Below are 16,312 nucleotides of genomic sequence, written 5' to 3' on the forward strand. Positions count from 1 at the left end.
CGTCGCCATGGCGACGCGGCCTGGTGCTTCCCGGGGCACGACCGCGGCCCGCGCGGCGATGGCGGCCAGCGCGATGGCGGCCAGCGCGGTGCCGGCCGTGCCCGTGCCCCTCATCCCCGCGCCCCTCACGGGCATGCCCTTCCTGAAAGCGTCCCACTTCCAGCTGGGGAACGACCGCCGGGCGCCGGCGAGCGCCTGGCAGCCATGGTCTCACAGCCAGTTCCCCCCTTTGCGGGGGGTTTTCAGGCCGGCGCCAGTCCCGCTGTGCAGCAGCGGGCAGGTGCTGAGCTCGGGCTGGGGGGACAGCAGGGACACCTGCTCAGAAACTCGCCAGGCATTTCCAGAGAGGCCCCCGCAGCCCGTCACCCGGCCTGCGACCCCCAAGTCGCATGTCCGTATGCACACGGACCCCCGCATCCGCGTCCTCACCCCGACGACGAAGGAGAGCTTCCCCTGTCACCCCACCCCCCCTCGGAAACCCCACACACCCACCCCCAACCAGCAGAAGGATAATATGCCTCGTGGAGACAGAGAGAAAATAAGTCTCCCTCCATCCAACTACGCCTTCTCGTACCCAGCGTATGAGATCCAGCCTCCTGCCAGGCCATGGCGCTCGCAAAGGGGTGAGCTGTTTTACAGTCCTGTCTGTCCCCAACAGACCTTACAAGGGTAAATAGAGCGTTTTTAGAAATAATACCATTAATTTTCCCTTTTGGCTGTTTGGCAGGACGTGTTCCCCCTATTGAAGGGGATGGACAGTCCTATTACACCACTTCTTACCAAGCGCAGTTTAAGGGTGAATGGAGTCCAGCTGCAAAGCCAAGTGTAAAGGTAACAGCATGATTCTGGGGATGACTGAGACACAGTTAAAGGGCAGCACGTTCCCGTGTTGAGTTCTGTCCTGAGAGGGGTGGGATCTGTGCAAGTGAAAACCAGATGGATGGAAAGAAAAAGAGGGGAAACAAAGGGATTGTGCTTTAAGTGCCTGTTCTTTGGCTCTGTTGGCTTCCCTTCAGGGCACGTCTGTTAAACTTGGGGATCCCAGAAGCAGCGGATTTATCAGCGAGCAGAAACATGCCTACGGCGCCCCAGACGAGAGGACACACAGGTATCGGCCGGGAAACCTGATGGGCATCCCCAGGAACTGCTCTTTCTGATGAACATTGCTAGATAAGCAGCTCTTACCTCGTATCCTGCAGTGTCTATGACAAGGAACATGCTGCCTCCCAGATCCACCACACGAACATGCAGCTGGGGGATGGTCGCAACAGATTCTCCACCTTGACGTCGGAGTTCTTCCCAGCGCGCAACATAGGTAGGGTCAGACTGTGACGCAGATGCAACGTGTACAGACCACTACTGAGGTTTATAACAAGCTGAACAGTAGGTTTTATCACTTGGCTGTAGTGATGTAGATAAAGATATAAGGCATTCATATGTGTATAATTTTATATTTTTAGTGGTTTATAGTTTTTATGTACTCAGCATCAGTGTCATCACTGTGAGGCTCATTTTTATCCTCACTCCCCTTCCCTGGCAGGTTAAACAGCTGTATTCACTCCTGTGCTTTATGGCATGAGGAGAAGCTGCTGTAGCTATAAATTGTTCAGAGACGCTCTGACATCCTTCACTCTCACTTTTGCCAGAGCCTATAACTATTGCCCGTCCAAACCAATATGCCTCATCCATCCCCAGAGGCGATGAAGACCCTGAGAGGAATCAAGCGTTGGCAACTACTACCCAGCTCTCCTACCCAGAGGTCTGTTCCCAGCTTTGCTGTGCGGGTGTTTCTCTGGTGGAAACCCTCTCTTTTTTTTTCTGTACGCTACTCTGGCACCTACAGCCAATACTGTTGTTCCTTCTCCCCTCCCCACTCTGGGCTGTGCAGGGTGTCATGTGCAACAGGGTGTCTTTCCCAGCTGCAGCCCCTCTCTGTTAAAGCAGCTCTTGTGTTCTCCAGGCTGACAGGTGGAACCTCGCCCCGAAGCCTGACTTGCTACCGCTGAAGTACCGAAGCAGCGTCTGCTTGGGAGATGAGGCTTCAGGCTCCCCTTCCTTCAGCACAACGCAGCAGTCACACTACCAGCCGCCCTCCCAGAGCCAGAGGGTGACGGCAGACAGCAGGAGCCACCGCAAGAGCCACATCCCCTTCGACTACCACAGTAAGGCCACGTTGCTCGGACTGTCGTGGTGCCGGATGAAGCCTGCTGAGGCTCTCCTAGCTCTGTGCAAGGGACAGCTGGTGCTCCGGGAAAGGAGGCAGCCCAGACATCTGAGGTTGAAGATGGCAGGAAGGCACTGATGCAGCATCAGTGTCTTTAGTAAAATGAGACTGTTACCCCAAACCCAGGCAGGACAGCCGTGCTCAGCCCCATGCCTGCTGCTTCACGCAGCCACTGCTAATCTCAGGCACTTTCACCTCCCCAAATGGCATCTCGCTTCTCAGTCACCTTGATGCCTGTGCCAGCCATAGGCATTCACTGCCATCGTACAGCAGTGTTTAGTGTATTCAGGTGACATAAATGATTTCTGAGACAGGAACCAGTGGCTCAATCTTTCTCCCTTGCTACATTTGTTTTTAGAAGTTGTTTTGCGTTTGTATTTGGGAGGAAGGAGCGGATTTCCATCAAAAGCTGTGCTTATGCAACCTCAGGAAGGGATGTGGTTAGAGCTGGTCATAGAAGGCATGAACAAAATCCTCCTCTGACGTTGCTTCCTGCTTCTGATCGCCAGTGCTCTGCAGCTGAGAGAGGTCCCTTCGTGCCATGTATCTGTTTTTAAGCCATTTGTTTTCCTAAATGTGGAACAGGTCACAGTTGATTTGATCTTTTGCTTGGCCCCAAACTTGTGGAGCAGCTCCACAACTAGCATACGGAGCGATATTCCTGTAACCGCATGTGAATTTCTCCATCTACCTCCTCACCCTGAGAATTGTTTTCTGTCTGGGCAAAGGTTTTCAGCAAAGTGCTGACGGCAAAGCCCGTCTTTTCCACTTGTTAATGGAAATGCACACAGACCTGTGACTGCAAGTCAAACTGCAAAGCTTTTCTGATATGGCCTCCAAATTTACTGGCTTGAACTTACTTTTTATTTCAATTCCATCTGTCAGCAGATGAAAGTTCTATCTCAACCATGAAGGCCACGCTGGTCCCACACAGACAGCAGAAACAACGATTCCCTGAAGACAAGCTACAGCAGGTACAGCCTTAATAGGCTTGGATTTACCACGGGGCAGCTTGGGGAAGCGGGATTATAGCGAGCGAAGCTGTAGCCTCCCCATTAATGTCACCAGTTTTGTTGTGTGCTCTTGAGCCACTTGAGGTGGGACAACCACGCATCAAATCCTGTCTGCCTCCGGCCTCAAGGAAATACTCTGTGGGGAGCAGTCGTAGCTGAGACAAATCTTTGAAGGAAGAGGAGGGACAGGCAACCAAGTCCCTAAGCCAAGGAATGTTGGAGCCACGGGGAAGGTGATCCTGGTGCCCCCCAGAGGATCAGAGGAGGAAAACTGGTGTGGCTAGAGGCATCCTGCCGGGGTAAACGTCTCTTTGCACCACCAACAGAGAAGGCTGCGCATCTGCCAGAGAGAGAGGGTGCAGGCAGGCACAGGGTGCAGCTGCCCAGGGGGGTGACCCTTCAGGTAGCAACACAGGGCTCAGATGTAGGGGCTGCCAGGTGCCACGTTACCACCTGCCTCTTCCCCAGCCCCCTCCCCATCTGCTGAAAGCTCTTCTCTCTCCTCAGCTCAAATGCTCACACCTGGAGCTACCCTGGAAGGTACCGGACCTCTTCAGGACTGAGCACAAAGACAACTTCACGCCCAAGTCTAGAGACCCAGCAGAAATCCAAAAGGCAGAATGCCAAGTGAGCTCCGTCCCCCTGGGGACCCTGAAAGGATACCGTCCCCGGAGGAAGGTGACCTTCGCATCATGACATTCTCCCTTCTTTGGTGCCCGCCCAGAACTGCCTGTGCTGTGCACTGCCTACACATCATGGTACCTGTTAGCCACCCTGGTGCCCTGCTCTTGGCTCATCTGTGCGTTATTATAGGGAACATTTATTTCACAAGTTGAACGAGGACACAAAAAGGTGTTGTGACAGCAAGAATGAACACGGGGAGATTAGCCCAAAGACATGGGTGACACATCTCGCTGGATTGCGAGACCCACTGCATGGCTCTAGCTCTGGGGCAGGAGGAAGCAGGTGGGGTGGGGGAAGCTCAGAGAAAGGGCAAGAGATCAGAAGCACTGTCAGGACTGTGTGTGGGCTGGAATATCCCCTTGTTTTCTGTTTGGATTTTGGTGTCAAGGCCTGGAACCAAAGGTCAGTGAACAGCAGGGCAGAGGTAGCTCTCCCCAGCTTGTGGTGAGCGGGCTGTTTTCCTAGAGGTGAGCTGTGTGTTGTTGAGTTGATAACTCCTGTGAGTTTCCTGAATGCTGAGCTTGCACTAACTGTGTTTGGGATAGAGGTTATTTTAAAGAGGGATCAGTGTGGGCCGGTCAGCCCCTTCCCATGGGAGGCCAAGTGAGCAGGGTCAGCTGCTGCCTTGTCACAGCTGCCACTTCACAAGCTCTTCTCAGCCTTTTGCTGCAGATGGGCTTGATTCACAGGTGCTGTGAGGCAGCACCAAGGCGTTTGAGCACAGGTTACTAAATTGTTTCCAGTTGCTGCAGTTTATGTGTGAGCAGTGGCTGGACCCATGAACCCCCGTGCTTTCCTCTTGGGATTTGAGTCCGTGTCTCTCAGGAAGGGGAGAGTCTTTGTTCCACACATGCTTCAAACAAGCCACATACTCAAGTCTTGCAAATACCTCACATCACTATATTGCGAACACCACGATTTAAACACCTAGATTGCATCATTTGATGTAGTAACAGGGACTTGCATCTCCTACAAGTCTGCCCCATTACTTTTCTGTGACACTGAGGTGGCATTGCCACCTGTGCTACCACAGAAACAGCCACGGCTCACTGGGGATAAATGGTGACCATCACCCTTTTGGTGGAACCAGCTGGCTGGGGGAGCTGTTGCTGGGAGGACCCTGTGGTTATTCACTTTCTTTTTCGTGTGGATTTTGATGCAACTTCAGCCACAGAAAGTAAAACTGGCTTTTGGGGTGAGAGTCTTTGCTTTCTAAACTCCTCTCCCACCCCTTCCAGCAACGCCCCAGGAATGCCTGAACTGGGAAGGCCAAACAGCCTTTCTGTGATTCCCCCAGCTACGTGAAATCTGCCAGCACGGCCGGTGGCACATGACACCCCTCCCTGCCGACGGAGCCACCAGCACGTACCAGTTGCACATCAACAGTGTCTGTGACTCAGAGATAAGACGAAGTCATGTTATTTCTCGATCGGTTTAAAACCACGTCACTCGTCTCCGCGGCCCCATCCTCAGCACGGCATCAGCCTCACGCACACGAGGTCAACGCTAAAGCATCACTGCAAAACAGGGTCTCAGTCCAACCCTGGGGAAGATTAGGCCTGCAGGGTTGCGCCGGGGATAAATTAGGGGATCTTGGTGTAGCCTTTGCTCTTTCCTCCCGTCCCCGGAGGGCTGCACAGCTGCCTGTCCTGCTCGCCTCAGCCCAGGTGGCGACCGGCCTCCTGGAGCTGCCGGATAAGCAGAGCCAGCAGCGATGCAGCCCCCGGGGCGTGTGCGGAGCTTGGTGGTGGAGCTGGACGTGGGGCGAGCTTGGGGCGCCTACGGCAGCGGGGAGCTGCTGCACGGCCGGGTGCGGCTGGAGCTACGGGGCGCGCTGCGGCTGCGGGCGCTGGAGGTGTGCGCTTGCGGGCGTGCCACCGCGCACTGGCTGGAGAGCCGCAGCGTGGGGCTCAACACCATCTACCGCGACTACACAGCCTACCAGACCTTCCTGCACCGCCGCTGCCAGCTCATCCCCGGTAAGGCGGGGGCGTGGGGGTGGTTCTCTGCTCCAGGGCGTTGGGTTGGGACCCCCCTGGGCTGCAGGCATCCCCTCCGAGAGGACCTCTGCCCTGGTGGGTGCTCACCGACCCAAGCAAGATTGTCTCTCTTGGACACCTTCTCGCCTTTGCCGAGGGTTTCTCTGCTGCTGGTTTCTAGGAGGCTGCCTGCAAACGCGGGGCTGGGGAGCACGAAAGGGTTGTGGCTTTTGTTCTGTTTGCGCAGGGAAGTGCAAATAGAAGCGTCTGTTCGCAAGCGTGGAAAGAGCACTTAGTAGTTCAGTAAATATTTGTTTTCAGTTTCCTGATGCTGGGACCGCGTGTCCAGCTGGCACGTTGCTTAGATCTGCTGCAAGAGGACAAGCCGCTTGAATTCTTTGGGTGATTGGGCTGAAATGATCCAGAGCCGAGGGATATGGGACATCTCAGCTCATTAACTCTGTCTTTTATCCTCCCCTCCAAGGATAGCATTACAGTCATGGCTCTGTGGCTTTTTCTCCCCCTTTCCCTGCTTCTGCTGGCCTTGGTGTTGCCTGTGGCACAGTGCTATGTGCTGCCCAGCCCTGGAGATGACCGTAGGACTTCACTCATGCTGAGGGCATTTAATTGTGTCAGTGGCCAAGTGCAACCCAGAAAGTGGTGCCAGCCCTAACTGGGAAATGTCGAGGTTGCAGGAGGAAACCTGAGTGATGACATGAGGACGTGAGCTGCCTTCCTGGAGGTGTTCTTGTCTCTGGACTGCACTGGGGGGCATAGTCTCTATTTCTAGATGATTGTACCTTGCCATCTGCTCCAAACACCTGCATCTCTCTGGAGTTTCTGCCTTTTGGCAGTGGCTCTTCCATGCTGTGCCGTGGGATGGCCCCTTTGCAGCTGCAGCTGTAGCTGTGCTCAGTGTCCCCATCACAATTAAGGACGTGGGAGAAGTCCTTGCCCTGAACTCCAGCAGAGAAGGTCCTGAGCACTTGGTCACCGCGGTGTTTGGATGATGGCCGCGTTAGCTGTAAGGTTACAGGGTGAGTGTTATTCCCTGTTATCCCTCCAGTGAACGTCTGTAGGGAAGCCACAAGCTGCTGCGAGCATGTTTGGATTGTGCTGCTGGGATTGTGTGTGATAGAAACCCCGGGAGCCATCTGGAGAAGGGCGCTGGGCCAGGGGCTGGAGGCATTGCATGAGCTGCTCGGCCTCGCCAGCACCCCGCGCTCCTGGAGCTTGGAGCTGCTGGTTTCTGGCCCTCGCCTACCACATGGGAAGGGTTGAACGGGGCTCCTTGGGGAGCAGAGAGCCTCGCCAGAACTTGTGGGCTGGGATTTTATTGTCTCTGTCCATACGCGGATTCCTCTGCTGCTTTGTGAGAGGGACACGGGCGCGTGATCACAGGAGCGACTGAAGGGACTGAAAGGGAGCAGAGCTGTTCTGCAGCCAAAATCTCTTCCTTCGGATCCCGCTGCGTCCTGCTCTGTCCCACTGTCCCCAACGTGAGGACCTTCCCCATGTCAGCTGGCGAGAAGCTGCTGAAAACGTGCCACCATCCAAAGGTCCCTGCGACTGCTCCCTTCTTGTTGCTTCTCGCTGAGCTCAGCTGGGTCTGCGTGGTGTTCAAAAAACGCAGGTTTTGTCATGGTAACGAGGCAGCGGAGGGAAGCCCGGCTGAGATAAGAGCCCTCCCTTCTGCTCTCCCCTGAGCTGGGAGTTTATCTGCAGTTTCCTGGCAGGGTGGTGAGCGCTGGCATCAGGGTGCTGTGCTGCGAGACAAGAAAAAGGGTGAAAGGAGGATGTTCAGCTGGTGTGGCAGGGCCATTAAATGTATATTGTGTCATCAGCTTAGACAGGGAGCAGGGAGAGAGGAGAAGGTGGGGGTTTAATGGGCAAAGGCATGGCAAGGAAGGCCCTGGACTCCTGCATGGGGTGATGTGAGAGAGCCCTGGGAAACATAAACACCTTTTGGGCAGTGATCCTTTCTATCCGAGGGCCCCACAGCACATCCCAGAGGTGTGGGTCCTGCCCCAGTGAGAGGCAAACATCTAGAAGCCATTTTATTTTCATGGAGACATCCAGGAGAGTTATGGCACACGGGCGAAGAGCACGTCAGGGCTCTTGTTCCGTGTGGGGTGGCCCTCGATCAGCACCTTAATCCTTGTACATACGCAACACTGGCAAATCCGGCAGGGACGGAGCTTATTCCTCGGGCCGGGAGTGTGCGCTTGTGCAAGGCTCTGCATTGTCCCGTCTTGTCCCCAAATTGGGTCAGGGTAGGGCTGCTGACTCGCCTCTTTACCTGCTGCGCCCCCTCTCTCTGGCTTCCCAGGGACCCTCGTGTGGCACCAGGGTCAGTGGGGAGAAGCCACCCGGTCCCAGCAGTGGGTCAGGGAAGGAGAAGCCCCTTCGGAGCCGGGTGGGGTGTCAGTGGGTGTTGGGACCAGCTTCAGCCTGGCCAGACTCTAGGTGGGGCTGAAGAGTTGGAGATGTGTCCTGCACCGAGCCTGGCCTGGGTTTTAGTTGGGTTTTAGTTGGGTTTGGGCACCCAGGAGCATTTTTGAATGGAAAACTCTTGGCTGTGGTCCCACAGCCCCTGCACCTGGAGATCCCAGGACAGAGGAGAGACCCTCTCCCAGCGCTGGGGTCCCAAAGAGGTCAGAGAAGGGGCTTCCCACCCCGCGGGGAGGCACCGAGCGGTAGCTGTGGACGTCCCGTGCAGCCGACACGGGAGGGAGGTTTGCAGAGATTCTCATGCCGTGGGTGAAGGCTGAGTCACGGCCGAGGGGTGTGTGCTGACGGGCGGGAGGAGGAAGATGCCAAGCGCAGGATGGAGCTGCCTCAGCCCTGCCAAGGCTCCAGCCCCTCTCGGGAGTCCCCACCACCTCTAATGTCACCGTGCATCGCAGGGGGGACACCAGGCACCTTCCCAGAGCCGGCATCGCCTGTTAACTCATGCTGTGACGTGCCTTCCTTCCTTCTTTCCCTCTCCCGTTGCTGCCAGGCTCCCTTTACAGCATTTGCTACCATTCGTAGTTGCTTGTGGCAGCAAATGGTTGGGCACATAAAATAAAACACTGTCCCCTTCCCTTGGGGAGGGAGACAGCCGATTCCAGTTAGCCTCGGAGACAGCTAAAGCTTTGCAAGGCTTAAGCCCAGCTCGTTTTCAGTGGCTGAGATCAAACCCATTCAGCACAGCGGGGCCTGCCCAGCAGGGCTGGGAGCAACTCGAAAATCCTCCAAACTTCGGTGGCCAAACGCTGAGTAACATTTTTTTAATGCCTGTTTTGTCTTATCCCCAGCCCGTGCCTGGGGTGGAGAGCTCTGGTGACAATCGTGATTAAAGTGGAAGTTTCTAAAGCTGCGTTAACCCTTTTGGGGGGGGCGTAGACCCTTTTCTCCTCTCTTTTACAACATTTTGGGGCACTGCTAATGGTGTCGTCCACCCTGAGAATCACCAGTGCCCAGTTTTGATGCTTTTACCCCAGCTGAGCTGATGCTGCCAAGGGAGCAAGTCCCCACACCGTGCCTGTCCGCGCGGGTTTGTTGCTGGGTTTTGGGGCAGCACCGCACAAACCCCAGTAAGAGCTGGTAGAAAACCAGCGCTCGCCTGGTTAAAAAGCGCAGGGAAGATGTCTTGCTCGCTCTGTAATTGCACAAGCTGAACCGGGGCCAGTTCTTGATTTCTTAGAAATAAGCGAAGCGATGTCCCAGACCACGAAGTTTTCCCTTCGTTGCCAGTTGGCCCGGCCGCGCCGCGTGAGGAGCCCAGATCCAGTTGCAGCCTGTCCCAACCCTTGGGAACGGCTCTTGGGAAGGGAAGGACGTGGGTGTGCGTGGGTGTGCGTGCGGAGCCGCCCTCGCCTGCGGGAACGGGGACCGAAGGGGCCAGAAATCCCCCCACGGCAGCCACGGGCGACCCCGGGAACACGGATCGTGGCCGGTGCTGAGCCAAGGGTGGGGATGGGAGCTGGAGGGGGGGTTTGGGGGGCACTGAGCAACACCCCACGGCTCTCACACGCGTGTCCCCTGCGTGGTGCGGTGCTGCTCGGCCCCGTGGACCATCCTGCTCCCACGGGACGGGAGGCACCCACCGGGATGCCCGGTGCGGGGCCGGGGGGCGGCCGGAGGGGCTGGGACACGCACCCCACGGCCCATCGCCCCCCTCCCACGCCCCGCACGGTCCGGAGTGGGGGGCCCAGCCCGCACATGCTCGCTGCCGTGTTTTGCACGGTCCGGAGTGGGGGGCCCAGCCCGCACATGCTCGCTGCCGTGTTTTGCACGGCCCGGCTCGGCTCCTCCCGCCCGTCCCGCCCCACCGGGGCCGCCCCCGGCCGCGCCGGGGCCCTTAAAGAGCGGCGGGCGGCGGCGGGGCCGGGCTGCGCCGTAGGGCCGGGGCTCGCCATGATTTTCGAGCGCCTTAAACGCTTCTTCATCGTGCTGGAGGGGCCGGAGCGGGACGGGCCGGTTGCGTTCAGCCCCGGGCAGGCGGTGTCGGGCCGCGTGGTGCTGGAGCTGGCGGCGGCGGCGCGGCTCGGAGCCCTGAGGCTGCGGGCGATGGGCGCTGCCCGCGTCCACTGGACCGAGTCCCGCAGCGCCGGCTCCAGCACCGCTTACACGCAGAGCTACAGCGACCAGGTGGAGTTCCTCAACCACCGCGACACGCTGCTGGCACCCCCAGGTACGGCACCCCCCCGGGGACGGCACCCCCGGGGGGCTCCGGGGGCGGGGGCGTGGGTGCACCGGAGACCCCAGGGGCTGGAATACCGGGTGTGTGGGGCAGCCTGCGACACCCCGTCTGCTGGGTGCATGACACCCCAACCAGCTGAAATCAGGGTGCATGGCAAAGCCTGGGACACCCCGGGTGCATGGCACCCCAGCCAGCTGAAATCTGGGTGCCTGGCACACTCCAGCTACTGGGTTCACGACACCCCAGGCAGCTGCAGACTGGGTGCATTGATGCCTTAGGGTCTGGGCATGCTGGGGACTGGGTGTATAGGTCCCCCCAGACACCTCGAATGCTGAGTGCACCCTGGGGTGTGCAGCCAGACCCTGTTGCTCTGCAGGGCACCCCAGTCAGGGACTGGCCCCACACAAGACTCCCCCTTTGCTGTGGGTGCTCCCTGGCAGGGAAGCAGCATTGGAAAACTCCTGCGGAGGTCGAGGAGCTCTCTTTGAGCAGGGGGGTTTGACTAGGTGCTCCCCAGAGGTCCCCTCCAACCCCAGCTGCTGTGGGCAATGCTGGCAGGATGGGGGTGCAAGTCATGGGGGGCACTGGGGGGCTTGGCTGGCTGCCCCTGCCTTGGCCGGGGGTCTCTGGGCTCCTGCTCCCCAGCCACGGTGCAGGGTGGCTGCAGGATGAAGCAGAGCCCACCCGGGGAAGCTGCCCGGCTCCCCGAGGAGGTGCCCCTGGGTCGTGCGTGCCTGGAGACACATGGAAAGCAGAGAGTGCCCGGCACCCGCGGGACGTGCCCGGCTCTCGTGTCACAGCTGGGTTAGTGCTGCTGCAGTTTAACCCTGGCAGAAATATTCCTGTGCTGATCTTCTGCTGTGAACTGTACATCTCGGCCACCGATTTGCCCAGAGAGGAAGTTCTGCAGGAGGGAGATAATGGTCTTAAATCTGTTTTGCCCACAGACAATGGCGAAGTCACCGTTCTGCAGGCAGGAAGGCACGAGTTCCCCTTCACCTTCCAGCTCCCCGAGTAAGTTGACATTTTTTTTGTTGCCTTAATGTAAAGTGGGACAGGAGCCGCTCGGGGTGTGACACAGGTCCTGGGAGGAGGGACAGGGCACCTTGAAAACGAGATTCTTTCAGCAAAGCCCTTCTAAATTGCTTATTGCTCATACCCAGGACCCTGGCTACCTCCTTTGAGGGAAAGCACGGCAGCGTGCGCTACTGGGTGAAAGCCAAACTGCACAGACCCTGGTCGACAGTGAAGAAGGCAAAGAAGGAGTTCACTGTGATTGAACCCATCGACATCAACACGCCTGCGCTGCTGGTGAGCTCCCCCTGCTCCACCTCAGGCCAGCGGCATCCAGAACTTCCCCGGGAAGCCCACGGGGAAGGTGTCTGCCTCCCCTCCAGCATTACAATGCAGACCTGATTTCCAGAGAGAATATTTGCCCCCCTGTAACTTGTGTCCTCCAGCGTTACCTGGACAGGGCAGGGGTCATCTGTGTCTCTCTAGTTTTTGGAAACTTCAATGCATTGCGACAGCGTCTTGCGTCAGATACCTGAGAAGTTGCTGATGCTCCTCGGCAGGTTCTCGGTGCCAGGGAGGTGCTTGCTTTGAGTTTCATCCTTTCTTACTAAGTAGCTTCAATATTTCCCTTCCTCCAGGCTCCCCAGGCTGGTGCTAAGGAGAAACTTGCTCGTGCCTGGTACTGCAATCGTGGCCAGGTTTCTGTGACTGCCAAGATTGACCGAAAAGGCTACACCCCAGGTGAGACGACGTGCTGGTGCCCTTGAACCTCTGTGGGCCCTGGGGTGGACCCCAGCAGGAGGGGATTTGGGGTCACTGTGAGCTGGGCTCCTGACTTCTGGCCCAAAATCAGTCAGAGCGCTTCAGCGTGCGCACCTGATCCGGGCAACCTCCTCGGGACAGGCTCCTGCTAGATGAAACCTTGTGCCTGCGGTGCTGGGTACCATGAGCAACCCTCGGTGATCCCGTGCAGGAGTTCCTTGAGGCAGGACCGGCACCATCTCCCCTCCTGCAATGCGTGGATCTGTTTTGGTAGGTGAGGTCATCCCTATCTTTGCTGAGATCGACAACTGCACAAGCCGCGCGGTGGTGCCCAAGGCGGCCATCATCCAGACTCAGACCTTCATCGCTCGGGGCACCAAGAAGCAGAAGAAGTCGGTGGTGACCAGCATTGTCGGTGACCCCATTGCAGCGGGGAAGCGGGAGGTGTGGCACGGGCGGGCGCTGAAGATCCCACCCGTGGGTCCATCCATCCTCCAGTGCCGCATCATCCAGGTGGAATACTCCCTGAAGGTGAGGAACCTCGCGGGGAGCGTTGCGTGCGGCTCAGCTCGGCGTTGAGCGTTCCCCTTCTCACCAGAGCTGTGCTCATCATGCCTGCTTTGGGCTGCTGCAGAGATCTGGGGTCTGGTGGTTTGTAGAAAAGAAAGATGTTGAGGTGTTGGAGTGAGTCCGGAGGAGGGCGACCAAGCTGGTGAAGGGTCTGGAGGGTCTGACCTATGAGGAACGGCTGAGGGAGCTGGGGGCATTTAGCCTGGAGAAGAGGAGGCTCAGAGGTGACCTTAGTGCAGTCTACAACTACCTGAAGGGAGGTTGTAGTGAAGTGGGAGTTGGCCTCTTCTCCCAGGCAACCAGCGATAGGACAAGAGGACACAGCCTCAAGCTTCGCCAGGGGAGGGTCAGGTTGGACATCAGGAAGCATTTCTTCTCAGCAAGGGTCATTAGCCATTGGAAGGGGCTGCCCAGGGAGGTGGTGGAGTCACCATCTCTGGAGGGGTTTAAGAAAAGCCTGGACATGGCACTTAGTGCCCTGGTCTAGTTGCCATGGTGGTGTCAGGGCAATGGTTGGACTCGATGATCCCAGAGGGCTCTTCCAACCTCATTGATTCTGTGATTCTGTGTGGGGTCTTGGGATCTCCCCATTGCCCCTCATGCACAGCACAACGGCTCGTGCAGGAGCATTTGCATCTCTCTTTGCATCCCGCTGCAAGAATCCCCTCCTGGCCAGCTCAAACCAGTGCTCTGGGGAGATACTCAGCCCTCTAGACTGGGACAACACCAACAGCTCAGCTTCCCCGCTGTCTCCGCAGGTTTGTGTGGATATTCCTGGGACGTCCAAGCTGCTCCTCGAGCTGCCGCTCGTCATCGGAACCATCCCGCTGCATCCCTTCGGGAGCCGCACGTCCAGCGTCAGCAGCCAGTACAGCGTCAACCTGGACTGGCTGAGCACCATCCCGGAGCAGCCGGAGGGTGAGGGTCTCCCTCTCCCGGGATCTCTCTGGGTGCTGCAAACCCCCCTGGTCAGCCCGCTGTGGGTAGTGAGGACCAGAGCAAGTTCTCAACCTTGTCTCTCGCTCCAGGACCAGCTTTTGCTTTTTTACTTCATTTTTTTGGGTTGTGGTGCTGCATCTCCTGGGTTCCTTCCCTGGGAACTGGGAGGGTTTGGGAAGCAGCGGATTTGACGCCCTTTTCCCTGCGTGTCCCCCATTAACAGCGAGTGTTTCCTGGTCCCTGATGGTTCTTTTTTCTCTTCAGCTCCCCCTGAATACTCAGCAGTCGTGTCCAGCCCGGAGGCTGAGCAGAGCCTGGCTCCGCCGTGCCGCAGCGAACTCAGTGGCATCGTGGAAGGTCCCTTCTTCGCCTACATCCAGGAGTTTCGCTTCCGACCACCTCCGCTGTACTCGGAGGTAACAAATCCCCCCGGGCTGGGAGGGCTGGTGGAGGTGGCTGGGATGCGCTCGCTGCTGAGGTTTTTGACTCTCAACTTGGCTTTGCAGATTGATCCAAACCCCCCTTCAGACAACATCCGCCCGCGCTGCATGACCTGCTGAGAGAAGCACACGGGTGACATCGTGGTGGTCCCTTGGGATGAAAGCTTGCACCCGCGCAGCGCTTCAGTCTGGAAACGGGGACGTGGTGGCCGTGAGACCAGAGCTCCTGCAGCGCCCAGACCCCAGCTCCGCTCGCTGCCCTCGGCCGCTCTCGTCGTGGCTGTCCCATGGACCGACACCGAGCGTGGTGCCGTGGACTCGTGCGTGGCAGGAGAACACGTGAAACCCCGCGGTGTGGAGCGGCTCCGTGTGGGGTTGGGCGGGACGCGGGGGGTCAATAACTGCCCCAGGATTTGGGGGGCTCAAAGGGGGGGTTATTTGCTCTCCCCTTGCCTGCAGCGGCCGTGCTCTGGCAACTCCCGGCATGGCAAACAGGAGCTTGGAGGTATTTCTCTGAATTTCTAGAGACTATTTGAATCCTGCTCAGGTTTGAGTCCTGTGGTGATGCGGGTGCAGCCCTTCTCCTGCAGCAGCTCACCAGGATTGCAGCTCCCTAAGAAAGTGAAAGGCCTTTTTCTGGCCAGATGAAGCAGAGGCTTCATCTGCTGCTGATCACCTTTGCCACCAGCCTGGTGCTGCCTGCAGGGGGATGGTTTGTGCTCATCTACCAAAACTGTAAAGGCTTCCATGGGCTCTTCCCGGGGCAGAGGAGTTGGGGGGCGAATTTATGATCTGCAGCAGCGTTTTGGTGCTGTTTGCCAAGAGCAGGAAAGCTGGTTCCTGTGTGTCAGCAGCAAACCTGCGCCGTGTGCTGATCCCTCCCCCAGGATGGGGCTGAAAACCAACCCCCAGGCTGTGATACCACCACGGGGGTGGTGGAGCTGGGGCTCTGGCATCTCCCTCTTGGCCAAGGAGATGAAAAGGAAGCCTGGTCAAGGCTGGTGGCAGCCACAAATGCTGATGGGAGATGTGGAGTTAAAATGAGTCCTTCAGGGCCAGGAGTCCTGCTCAGGATGGGTTTGATCCTGCACCCGCAGAGAGGTCGGTGGCCCCGGCAACCTGTGCTCCCCACTCTGGGAACTGGTGAAGCGGGTGTTGGAGCACGGACTGCTCGAGCGTGCGTGCCCTGAGCAGAGTTTGGGTGCTGAGGACCTTTGCATTCCCTCGCTGAGCCAATCCTGCCCGCGGGGCTGCTGCTTCCCCGCGTACAACGTGCCTTCGCCTCTGTGCTGGGCCGCGCTCCGCGCGCTGGGGATTGCTCAGATGATTTTTTTTTTTTTTGGTATCTGTGAACACTTTTGTAATGAGCACTCGTGTCTCTGATTGTTCTTTTTCTATGACTTTTTGGTGGGGAGGTTTTGTTTGAAATAAATTCTTTAAACCCAGACATCGCCTGGGTATTTTTCTCTTGCTCTGGTTCTGCTTCCCGTTGCCCGGAGCTTGTGTGGCTGTTGGGATGCCAGAGCGCTCCCTCCCCTCCCTTCATTGACCCATGGGCACCCAGCTCCACCCTGCCTCCTGCTCGGCACCACTGGCATTAACTGCGTCACGGGGCCAGCGCTGCTCCCCAATAGCAGTTGGGGACAGGATGGGACCCCCGTGCTTGGAGCCCCCCTGCCCTGCCTGGCTGTCAGGCTCCCAGGGCAAGCACTGAGCGATCCTCTGGCTCCTCGGTGCCTGTGCAGGTTTGGCCCTTTTCCCCTCCCGGGCTTTGCAGGGCTGCGAGCAACCCCCTTGTATTTTTCCATGCTGGCTTCCTCCTTGTGTCTGGGCTGTCGGAGGACGGACACTCTCTCCGCCATCCTGAGAGCCTGGCAGGGACCCAGCGGGTCCAACTGGGAGCCAGGATGCTCCCACGGTGGCTCAGCCCTTCCCGAGGAGGGTCGGGATCCAGCCCCACGCTGCACCGGCTGGGAACGGGTGCTGCCGTGTGGGAGGAG

At 57.9% G+C, this 16,312-nt stretch overlaps 2 protein-coding genes across 3 annotated transcripts; both read left to right on the forward strand.

Annotated features, from left to right (window-relative positions):
• The first annotated feature begins 73 nt into the window (after positions 1–73).
• Positions 74–5,137, forward strand: SAXO5 (stabilizer of axonemal microtubules 5). Its single transcript, XM_068420907.1, has 9 exons — positions 74–623; positions 728–831; positions 1,017–1,108; positions 1,200–1,315; positions 1,647–1,759; positions 1,961–2,162; positions 3,113–3,198; positions 3,745–3,914; positions 5,071–5,137. The coding sequence occupies exons 1-9, from the start codon at positions 74–76 to the stop codon at positions 5,135–5,137; spliced, it is 1,500 nt and encodes a 499-aa protein (XP_068277008.1).
• A 271-nt stretch (positions 5,138–5,408) lies between these two features.
• Positions 5,409–15,722, forward strand: ARRDC2 (arrestin domain containing 2). 2 transcript variants are annotated; one of them, XM_068420669.1, is made up of 8 exons: positions 5,409–5,900; positions 11,535–11,601; positions 11,751–11,898; positions 12,240–12,342; positions 12,638–12,894; positions 13,692–13,851; positions 14,137–14,288; positions 14,379–15,722. In XM_068420669.1, the coding sequence occupies exons 1-8, from the start codon at positions 5,636–5,638 to the stop codon at positions 14,430–14,432; spliced, it is 1,206 nt and encodes a 401-aa protein (XP_068276770.1). In that variant the 5' UTR covers positions 5,409–5,635; the 3' UTR covers positions 14,433–15,722. The 2 variants fall into 2 exon arrangements, with proteins under 2 accessions (XP_068276770.1, XP_068276769.1); XM_068420668.1 differs by lacking the exon at positions 5,409–5,900 and adding an exon at positions 10,254–10,578.
• The last annotated feature ends 590 nt before the right edge of the window (positions 15,723–16,312 follow it).

This window comes from Nyctibius grandis, chromosome 31 (assembly GCF_013368605.1).
Source record: "Nyctibius grandis isolate bNycGra1 chromosome 31, bNycGra1.pri, whole genome shotgun sequence".
NCBI lineage: Eukaryota > Metazoa > Chordata > Aves > Nyctibiiformes > Nyctibiidae > Nyctibius > Nyctibius grandis.

Excerpts from the sequence above, each read along its gene's own strand:
- SAXO5 (XM_068420907.1), top strand. The coding sequence starts at position 74 with ATGGCGGCCAGCGCGGTGCCGGCCGTGCCCGTGCCCCTCATCCCCGCG. Across the intron at positions 624-727 it reads GCCATGGCGCTCGCAAAGGG|GACGTGTTCCCCCTATTGAA; the intron begins GTGAGCTGTTTT and ends GCTGTTTGGCAG. Across the intron at positions 832-1,016 it reads CTGCAAAGCCAAGTGTAAAG|GGCACGTCTGTTAAACTTGG; the intron begins GTAACAGCATGA and ends GCTTCCCTTCAG.
- ARRDC2 (XM_068420668.1), top strand. The coding sequence starts at position 10,302 with ATGATTTTCGAGCGCCTTAAACGCTTCTTCATCGTGCTGGAGGGGCCG. Across the intron at positions 10,579-11,534 it reads CACGCTGCTGGCACCCCCAG|ACAATGGCGAAGTCACCGTT; the intron begins GTACGGCACCCC and ends TTTTGCCCACAG. Across the intron at positions 12,895-13,691 it reads AGGTGGAATACTCCCTGAAG|GTTTGTGTGGATATTCCTGG; the intron begins GTGAGGAACCTC and ends CTGTCTCCGCAG.